General features: G+C 35.4%; 2 protein-coding genes across 2 annotated transcripts; one reads left to right on the top strand and one right to left on the bottom strand.

Moving 5' to 3' along the window:
• The first annotated feature begins 227 nt into the window (after positions 1-227).
• On the top strand, positions 228-992 carry LOC110686251. Its single transcript, XM_021862870.1, has one exon. It carries the CDS (start codon positions 228-230, stop codon positions 990-992), a length of 765 nt encoding a protein of 254 aa, XP_021718562.1.
• Positions 993-9026: 8034 nt separating this feature from the next.
• On the bottom strand, positions 9027-10839 carry LOC110685606. Its single transcript, XM_021862154.1, has one exon. The coding sequence runs from the start codon at positions 10412-10414 to the stop codon at positions 9632-9634; it is 783 nt and encodes a 260-aa protein (XP_021717846.1). The 5' UTR covers positions 10415-10839; the 3' UTR covers positions 9027-9631.
• Positions 10840-11206: the final 367 nt, after the last annotated feature.

Here is an 11206-nt window from a genome sequence, read left to right as displayed (position 1 = left end):
AGGACCTGGAAAGTAGTGATATGGCTGTAGATGAAAGGGAAGGAAAAAAGAGAAAGAATGAGATGGCTGGTGAGATTTTGGAGTTTGGTGAAAACTCTATTGAAGTCAAAAAACCAAAGTATGATAGTGGGGTTTTGACAAAGTTGACAAGAATTTGAAGTAGCAGAGGTTGGCCTAGACCAACCCTGCGAACAACAATGAATTTTTTATGTTGGAACTGTCGGGGGATGGGCAACCCTGTGACAGTTCGAAAGCTCTGGAAGTGGAGTATGCATATTTCCCCTGATCTAGTTTTTATCTCAGAAACTATGATTAGTAAGGAAGCGGTGGAAATGAAAAAAGGGAGAATTGGGTTCTCTAATGCTTTTAGGGTGGCTAGTCAAGGTAAATCAGGGGGACTTTGTTTGTTCTGGAACGAAGAAGTGACTGACTTCTCACTTGTTTCTTTTTCGCAAAATCACATTTGTGGTGATGTGAATAAAGGGGAGGTGACTTGGAGATTTGTTGGGATATATAGATGGCTGGATAGTGGAAATAAGTTTCGTACTTGGGCGCTTATTGAACATTTTTGTAGAGATGTTGATGTGCCAATCATCTTTGGTGGAGACTTTAATGAGCTACTTTCACATGAAGAGAAGGACGGGGGCTCGGATCGAGAAAGGAGTGAAATTGCTAAATTTAGAGAAATGGTGGACACTTGTGAATTGAGGGGCCTTGGTTTCGAAGGACAATGGTGGACTTGGGAACGAGGGAATTCAATAGAAAGTTATGTTCGAGAGCGGTTGGATCGATATTTAGCCTCCCCTTCTTGGATGGACTTATTCCCTAATGCTTATGTTGAGCATTTGCTAAGGCATAGTTCGGATCATACTCCCATAGTGGTTCGTACTAGGCCTAGAGACAAGCAGCAAAAAAGACCGAGGAAAAGCTTCAAATTTAAGACAGCGTGGCTCTTGGACACCTCATGTGAAGCTGTGATCAAGGAAGCTTGAAGTTCTAATATGTGTAGCGACGTTATGATGAAAATGAACATTATGGGGGGTGAGTTGATGAAATGGAGCAAGAAGAATTTTGATGATATTGGGGGCAAGATTGATAAATTAGAAAGTGCTCTAAAAGAGCTTCAACAGCAGCCCAATACACGCATAAATTGTGAGGATCGTGTGACTCTTGAAGCTACATTAGATGATCTTCACTCGAAGCACAAAGCTTATTGGTTTTTAAGGTCTAGGGTGCTAGAGGTACGGGATGGGGATTGAAATACTAGTTATTTTCATCACAAGGCCTCACAAAGGAAGAAGAAAAATCGGATTGAGGGGCTTTTAGATGCTGATGGGGTATGGCAGAAGGATGAGAGGAATATCGAAAAAATTGTTTGTGGCTAATACTTGAATCTGTTCACTACCACTGATCCTTCGAAGGCTAGTATGGATGAGGTGCTCCACCATGTAAAATCAGTCATCTTTAAGACTGATAATGCAGCTCTGCTTAGACCGTACACAAAAGAGGAGATTTTCTTGGCTCTGAACCAAATGCATCTGTGAAGGCTTCGGGTCCTGACGGCGTTCATGCAATTTTTTATCAAAAATTTTGGCACATAGTAGGGAGTGATGTTGCAAATTTCGTGAGCAGCATTTTACAAGATAATTCTTCTCTAAGCTTTGTAAATAGAACTAATGTTGCTTGATTCCGAAAGTTGATACGCCTACTTGTATGTCTGAATTTCGGCCTATTAGTCTCTACAATGTCTTGTATAAGCTTGTGTTGAAGGTTATTATTCTCCGCTTAAAATCCATTTTTCCGGATAGTCACAGAAAATCAGCGTGCTTTTGTTCTGGGACATTTGATTACAGATAATTCACTTATTGCTCTTGAAATTTTTTATACTATGAAGAAGAGGAGTCGGAGCAGAAAAGGTACGATGTCCCTCAAGCTTGATATGAGTAAGGCTTATGACCGGGTTGAGTGAGGGTTTTTTGAGAAAGCTATTGCTCACAAAGGGATTTGATGGTAGATGGGTAAATTTGATTATGGATTGTGTTATGATTGTTTCATACTCTTTTATTATTAACGGGAGAGTATGTGGTTCGGTATTCCCAACCGGGGGGTACCGTCAGGGTGATCCCCTTTCTCCTTATTTGTTTATTCTAGTTGCTGATGCTTTCTCCCATATGTTGAATAACAAAGTCCAGGAAAAGGTGATTCATGGTGCTAAGGCGAGTAGGAGTGGCCCTGTTATTTCCCATTTTTTGTTTGCCGATGACAGTTTATTATTTGTTAGAGCGAACCGACGAGAATGCGAAATTATAGTTGATATACTCAACCAGTATGAAGTAGCATCCGGGCAAAAAATTAATTATGAGAAGTCGGAGGTTTCCTTTAGTAGTGGAGTTAGCGACGAACAAAAAGATGATTTGATGGGGGTTTTGAATATGAGACATGTGGAGAGACATGACAAATATCTAGGGATCCCCACGGTGGCAGGGAGGTTGAAAAAAGCCATTTTTGAGGCGCTCACTAATAGAATTTGGAAGAAGTTGTAGGATGGAAGGAAAAGCTTCTTTCAAGAGCCGGGAAAGAGATTTTGCTTAAATCAATTATACAAGCCATTCCAACTTATTTAATGGGAGTCTACAAATTCCCTAGTTCGGTTACTCATAGCATTCGAATGGTTATGGATAGATTCTTTTGGGGTCAATGGAATGCTCAAAGAAAGATACATTGGAAAGCTTGGGATTCAATGTGTGCTCCGAAATGCTTGGGAGGTATGGGATTTAAAGACTTGGAGGTGTTTAATGATGCTTTACTCAGGAAACAAGCTTGGAGACTCGTTCATAAAGAAAATTCTTTGCTTAGCAAAGTCTTGAAAGGCAAGTAATTGGAATAGTAAAGCTACTCTTGGAGAAGCATTTGGAATAGTAAAGCTCTCGTTAAAGAAGGCACCATATGGAGAATTGGGAGTGGGAAGGAGGTGAATTTATGGCGAGAACCCTGGCTGGCTGACTCGGAGGGCAGGTTTGTTACAAGTTCAGAGGTGGTGGGCTTTTCAACTGTAAGTGACTTGATTGATGAACATTCGAGAGAATGGAAGACTGATATTATAGCTGATATTTTTAATGAGCTTGATCAAAAATGTATTCAGGCAATTCCGGATAACTCTATGGTAACCAAGGATATGTTAACATGGGCGTTTACTAAGGACAGGTTATACTCAACAAAAACAGCTTATATGTTGGGGAAAGGCTGTAATCTTGACGATTTTCACCAAGCTTGGGTGGAAATCTGGGGTATGAATGTATTGCCAAAGGTATGTCACTTTTTGTGGAGAGTGTGCACGAATTCGTTACCCACAAAAGCCTTGCTGAACCGCTGTCATTTAATTGAAGATATTATTTGTCCTTGGTGTGGTTTGCAGGAGGAAATAAGTTCTCACGCACCCTTTGATTGTGTCCGAGTTCAGGAATTGTGGGAGGAGAGTAAATGTGGAGACCTTTTAATAGATAGGAGAGGGAATTGGTGTGATTTGATTGCTAGATGGAAGAACACGGATGGCAAATTGAAACAGAAAGCAGCATTTCTGATGTGGATTATATGGGGTGAGCGCAATAAAAAGATCATTGAGAGAACTACTACCCCAAATGATGTGTTTCTTGCGAGATTGGTTTGATTGGTTGAGGAGTTTGATTGTCATACAAAGAAGATATATGACATTCGTTAGCTGAAACCAAAGAAGAGTCCTACCAGGTGGTTACCTCCGCCTTTGGGGGTAATTAAAATTAATTAAGATGCGAGGTTGGCTGAAGAGGGTTGGATAAGGAGGGGTGTGGTAGCGCGAGATAGCAGAGGGGAGGTGAAGTTCTCGGCCTGCAGACGAGTGAGGGCTTGGTGGCCTGCTGAAATAGCAGAAGGCAAAGCTCTTGTTATGGCTATTAAGCTCGCTAGAAGGTAGGGGTTTAAGGACGTCATTCTTGAATTAGATTGTGAAGTCCTCATCAATAGGCTTACAAAGGCAGCAGTGTTCTTCTCAGACTTTGATGGTGCTCTTGAAGATATCATCTCCTTGAGTAGCTACTTCTCTTCTTTCTGTTGGGCTCATGTAAATAGGGAGGGAAATTATGTTGCTCATCATTTAACTAGAATCATACCTTATGGAACCGAGCAAATGTGGATTAATCATTGTCCCACGTCAATCGCTCCGTATGTACTCTCAGACACTATGTCTCTTGATTGATAAATTTTGGCTCGTCGCTCTTTCCTAAAAAAAAAAAAGAAAAAAAAAAGTAAAGCTATAAATAGTTTGAGGCCTTTGAGTTTGAGTCTTGGAAAAAGGAGACTTGGAGAGAGAAAAAAAAGATAAGAGGTTCACGTGAGAAACCAACTAAGAATTTAAAAATTAAAAAAAATAAATAAATAAAATTTTGGTTTCCTATTTTCATGTGACATATGAGAATAAGAAGTAGAGTTTGTTAGCAAATGAAATATGGATATTTGGAATGGGTCCAAATTTTTGGGCTTTTTTAAAAAAGGAACTTGGGTCTATAGACTTAATTTGTATTTTTTCACAAAATGGGGATATAGATGCTCCCTAAGAGGGCTTAATAGGTCCACCCATGGCTCTCCCCAAATCACAAAGATAAATCGAAAATAAAAAAACGTGTATACTGAATAATTTCGATGATCTTCATTTTGATGAAGTCTAAACTTAACTAAAACTGTACTACGTAGTAATTAAGAATGTCATAAGATATAATAGCGTCTTTTTGTACATTTATTTTAGAATAGCAACTTCCGCGTACTTTCATTTTGTTGATTCAACACGAAGTAAAGGATTTAATTAAGATAATTAGTGACATCGATAGCATCTTAAAAAGAAGGTTAAGGAATAATGATTTGCATTTTGTTATATGTAATGGTGATCATGTGAAGCTACGGCAATTAGGGACCCAAAGGATAGAAAGACTATTTGTGTCTTTTTATGAAAAAAATTGACAAAATAATATTGCGATGGTGCGTGGTTTCTCTTTTGAACTCACACACTAATTAATTTATCAATTAATAAGGATAGATGGCTCCATTAAGTACCTTCTTCTTTGCATAAACGGCCAATTTAATTGTAATTAATACACTAATACATGGGATACCACTGATTATCCATTAGATATATGTAACACTTTTGGACAAAAAAAGTTTGTAAATTATGGCTTTAATCTGTTTTTAGACTTTTGTGATAGTTGCACTCGCCACTAATACTACCACATAATCTAATTTAATCATAAAAGTGGGCTAGGACTATATTGAGATTATATGCTTTTCCAAGCTAGTGGGACCTCGATATTGTTATTATGTGGAGTAGTCTTTAGCACTTAGTAAAACAAATTAAATTCAAAGCTAACAAATTTATATTCTTGGGCCGCTTTCAATAATTTTTTTTATGTATTAAATCGATTAATTCTAGTTATAAGTTGGCTTGTTTTTCTAAATTACATTGATTCTACGCAGTATGTTAGGAATAATTAGACTGAAATTTCATTCTGAAATCTTTTTAAATAGGAAAAACCGATTTTCACTTCTATTTAGATATAATTATTTGAAACTTTATAAACTAAAAGATTTTTTGGTTCATGATTTACACAAATCCTTGTAGCATATAATATTGCTCCTCTTAATTTCCTTATTATAACCTTTCATTCCATGATTTTGTTCACGTACGAACAATATTTAAGGTTAATTATTGTATGGTTTTAAAATCTGTAATATGGAAAAATTACATTGCATGATAAGGATCAAGGTAGCTATGTATTATAGGACACAGCTTATACTCTGTATCAAAATTGTGATGATTATTCATTATTTGCCTGCCTCACTCTCCAGTAGTCAAGTGAGTAATAAGATTCGACAGATAGTCCATGCATGTTTGTTTATATCAGGCATCGTCGTTTAGTGTTACACAGTTTTGGTTCCATCTTCTTTTAGTTGAACTACTCGTATTTTAAAAAAAGATTTCAAAATACAAAATACTCGTATAAATATTTATCTCTACGTACAATGATCCAGTAGAACTCAAAAAATGAAAAGACAATATATTGTTAGAGTTATGAGAAAGAGAATGTTGGAAAGCTTGAATTATATATTATGTGTTCTATGACTCTATGAGTATATATATTACATGAGTAAGCAATAGAATGCAACTAGATACATTTTAGCATTTGACTAGTTACGTTAGTTAAGAGTTAGGGATATGTTTGACTATCAACCTGAAAGAGTAGGGATTTACATAATCTAAACAATAACCAATAATAATGAAGATGATATAATCATCATTATCCTTTACACACCCCCGCAAGACGGACGTTCAGAACGAAAGACCGATCTTGGATATAATATCGCAAAACTTGTTCAATGTAGGAATTGAAATGTAGTAGGAGAGAAGGGTTGCATTATTACATTGTCATTCTCCAAGAGGATTTAGAGAGAGTCGAGCATTAGGTTTTTTTTTTTTTTTTTTTTTTTTTTAATAATTATTATTATTATTAAGGGAGAGAAAGAAAGAAATGATTTTTTTTTTTAAAAAAATAAAATAAAAGAAGCGTATAAAAAGAGGTTTATTATTATTTATTTATTTTTGGGGGGAGGGGGCGGGGGAGGGAGGTGGGCTGCTTGTAGCTATATAGGAGTTCTTTTTAGAGAAAAAAAAATATTGAGATATACAGGAAGGAGATGAAATTGTGGCAGTTTTTCTAGAAGAAGAATTACATATTATCATCATTGAAAGAGAGGAGTTTGGGTTTCCCCATAAAAGTTTGGAGATCGAATTGAGTTTATGTTTGGCAACATTTGGTAGATAGATTACAGAGGCCAAAAGGGATTATATCTTCATAAGGGGTTTGGAGGAAAAAAAAATAAAAATAATTGATAATCGACATCTCTTGGTAGATGAACTACTAGTTGTCAATAGATTGAGCGGAAATTTGATTTGGGTTTGAAGCTTTCCGGGTAAGAAGTACAAGTATGGTCACCATTATTTGTCAGTGTCGGCAAAAGTTTTTGATAGTGTAGCCATGGAATAAAAGGATGTAGTAGCGAAAGTGGATAAAGAATGGATCAATAGCTCATGATACCATGATAGAGTCATGAGAAAGAAAATGTTGAAAAACTTGAATAATACTATGTGATTCTATGACTCTATGAGTATATATAGTACATGAGTAAGCAATAGAATGCAACTAGATACATTTAAACATTTGACTAACTTAGCTACATTAGTTAAGAGTGGGATATATTTGACTATCAATCTGAAGAAGTAAATTAAGGGATTTACATAACGTAAACAATAACCAATGATAATGAAGATGATATACTCATCATTATCCTTTACATGTATTTAGCGTCTTAAATATAATAGCCAAAGTAACCATAGTCTATAACTCTTTCGTTGTCTAGAAGGGTTGTGATTTAATATAGAGTGGGGCAATTGCTTTCTGATAGGGAAATTGGTGCGGCAGATTAGACAAGTAAAAGTAGTTTTTCTTATACCAATAGAAGATAAAATACGGCAATTATGTGCTAACATAATGATGATCCTTTGATTTCAACAATCAATCTTTTGAGTATTTTGTTAATTAACTATCAAACCATATCTATCTATCTTTGTCAATGCTTGGAAGCATGCATGTCCCTTTTAACTTTTATGTCTTCCCTGCCATCTTTCCATGTTTTTCTTTTCCCTTTCCTTTCCTTTATCACAGTACAAAACCTTTGGATTTTGGCATTAATTCTGCAGATTTCTCTTTATTAGATTCATAAAATTACTCCTATAAAGTTTCATTTCATATATACATCTTAATAATTCAGATCAAAGTAACTTTTTAATAAAACACTTTCACAATGATAATACTACGAGACAATTAGTCATAATAAGTTAAATTAATTAGGCAAATTAAATAATAATAAAAAAATCAATACGTATATGATAAAATACACGCAAGTTTGAGTGTCACAACAATAATGCTCGGAATTAAATTCAATCACCGCAGGTTTAACATGGATGCATGTGAATATGTAATCATGTGCCCTTTTACACGTGCTCATGTGGTGCGTGTGCTTTGGGGTGCAACATTTGAATTCGTTTTTCAGTGATTCAGATTAGTGTACATAAACTAATTTGCTATTTAAGTTTTAAGAAGATGATTAGATATAGCCTTTCTAAACCTAAATCATATATCGCACTTTATTAGCTTTATATGAACATCAAGTTACCAAATAACTACTCCGTATTATATGGAGTATATTCATAGGGTGCAATATTGCTATATGAATAGGCTTAGATATGTTTATATGCAAATCATAGACCCAAAAGGTTTAAATGGAGCAAATGTCCCCATATTGGACGTCCCCCCATAATGTGTTGACAAGCAATGTAAGGGAACCGAGGCTTAATCTTTGGTATCGTTCCCATGTGAGAGAAGTGACAAAGTTGAAACAATTTCCTAATTACATGACACTAGGTTAACTTCTCGGTTCTTACATATGTAGTAAAGTATCTAGCTCAATTCTTTTTACTCTCGTATTCACCTATCATCTTTTTATTTTCAGAAAATTAAATAAAAGATAAAAGAATTGTAGATTAATTACTCAACGATAAGCACTATTTCGATGCTAGTGTGATTTGTGAATTTGATTCCAAAGGACAAGGAACTAATTCCAAAAGTTCTTTTGAATTGATTTGTGGAAATCAATGTGTTTATTAAAATCAAACTACTCTCGTCGGTATATCTTACAGGTGAAAAGTGAAATTGATAACACATATTTTTAATCACTAGACTTTTATTTACTCCGTAATTGACATAATATGAATAATTTTTTTAGTGTAAGTAAAAAAGAGTCGTAAACAAAATTTGATATCAATTTAAGTTATTGCCTATAAAGACTTTAAACAAATAAGACATTTAAAGATTAAACATTCAAACAGTTTGAAAAAAATAAAGAAAAGAATTATGTTGTTTGATAAGAGTAGACAATAATTTCAAATTTGAAGCTTTATCTTAATTGTTTACTTTGCCCTATACAGCAAACTTCTAACATTCAACAAACTGATACTATTAATCGAAGTAATTAACTAATACAATTAGATGGTTAGATACATACTTTCAACAAGCTCGAAATAATCCAATCCACACGAGGCCGAAACAAAATCACAAGTATCCCAATAACAATTCCAATTAGTATTATATTCGAAATTAATCTCCCTCGGACAATGAATATATTGTCCACTGTATTAAACTCATACATACTCCTAATCCGTACTCGTAGTAATCAAGTTCTAGGACTAATAAAAATTAAAAAAAAAAAAAAAAAAAAAGTTACAGAAGAGCTCAGAAATTGAACACTCTTGGATCAAAGTTGCAGCACTTCACTATACATAGTCCAAATAGTACGTTAGTACTACTACTACCATATCACTGACATCATATAATGACAAACGTTTTGCAGCAGAAATTAGCTGAAAAACTTCCCCCTAAATACTGGAAATAAACAAAAATAATTAAGAAATTATCTCAATTATTTTTTTTTTTTTTTTCGTTTTTTGTATTTTTGGGGAAAACAATTCTCTGCTTTTTTTTTTTACTCTCTTCTAGGCTTGGCCATGGAGAACGACAGAAAGCCGCTCTTCACGATGAAAACTCACCTGCTTCGCTATGAACGCCTCTATCGTTCGCCGGAATTCGTCGCTACTCATCCCATCTTCCATCAATTCCTCCGCCGTCGCCGCCGCCGTCGATTCATCGCCGGTGAAACTTCTCCAGTAAATATCCGTCTCTGATCGTCGGAGCTTCTCCTGCTTATTCTCTACACACTCTCTCTTCATCATATTCTCCGATTGACTCCGCCGATAACTCACTTCCTTCTCATCGGAAAAAACCGTTTCCGGTTTCTTCTCATCGGAAAAATACGCTTTCGGTTTTATCTCATCGGAAAAAACCGCTTTCGGTTTAATTTCCTCCAGAACTAACTTAGAAACCAGCGGTTTTTTTACATTTTCCTCGCAAATAATCTCTTTATCCTGGTAAACTATCTCTTCCTTACCCAAAACAGGAATATCATCATCATCTTCGGATCGGAACTCGTCGTAAAGTTCGGCGACGGCATTGTCAATTGACGACGAGCAATCGCCGGAAAACAAGCCGGATTTCGCCAAAAGAGTAACCACAATAGCGTTTCCGAGTAGAAAAATTGAGGTAGGACATAAAATCAAAGAGACAAGTTTCCGAAAATACTCGCCGGAAATTCTAACGGCGAAAGGAAGATGAGCTGACAACCAAGAGAGAAAAACGAGAACAATGCAGACCTCAACAAACCGGAAAAGCTTCGCTAAACTCTGAAGTTGTCGGCATAACTTCATCAATGAAGAATCCATGAATTTACAGAGGAGAGAGAAAATTGGAGAAGAAGAGATTTGAATTGGAAGGAGGAAATGTGGAAAACGGGAGAAATAGAAAAAGGAGGGAGAGAAAGAAAAATGGTGAATAAGCTGAAATAGGAGGAAGAGACAAGTTTCCGAAAAAGAGGGAGCTGAAATAGGAAAAATATAATGTGGGTATTGTGGGTGTGGTGGGGGGAAAAGGGAGAAGAGGGAGAGTGAGAGTGAGAGTGAGAGTGTGCGCAATTACTTGAATCACACTTACAAACAAAACTTGAACCCTTAAATTAGACAGCCCTTTTTCTCCTTTTATAGACCGCAAATTTCAAATTTTTTTGTTCTACATTTCAACCAGTATAATCTCATCTTTACTCTTCCTGTTATTTTTTTCTTCACTAATGTCATGTGAAATTGTAATCAATGCATATTCAATATTTAAACTTATCTCGATTTTACTTACAATTTTAAATAGATGGTACTTGCTCCATAATAAATTTTGTCTAGCATATTAAGTTAAATAATACTTCGTATGTATATATTACTCTGAAATGAATTTGTATTATAATTAGAGAATGATCTTATCAGAGTCTAATGTCTATCAGTGGTGATTTGACAATTCAACTCTTATCCTATGAAGTACTAAGTGCGCACTTAGATTCTCAACCAAGACCAAATCTAAGTGTAAGAGACTAATAAAGTGTATATAAACTTGTTAGATCTTTTACTACTCCGCATTGATAAGAGGTAAACTAATAATCTAAACACCCTATGAATCTAGTAAAAGCAAGA

This window comes from Chenopodium quinoa, unplaced genomic scaffold, assembly GCF_001683475.1.
Source record: "Chenopodium quinoa cultivar QQ74 unplaced genomic scaffold, ASM168347v1, whole genome shotgun sequence".
NCBI classification, from domain to species: domain Eukaryota; kingdom Viridiplantae; phylum Streptophyta; class Magnoliopsida; order Caryophyllales; family Amaranthaceae; genus Chenopodium; species Chenopodium quinoa.
This window is presented reverse-complemented; position numbering and strand designations above follow the sequence as displayed.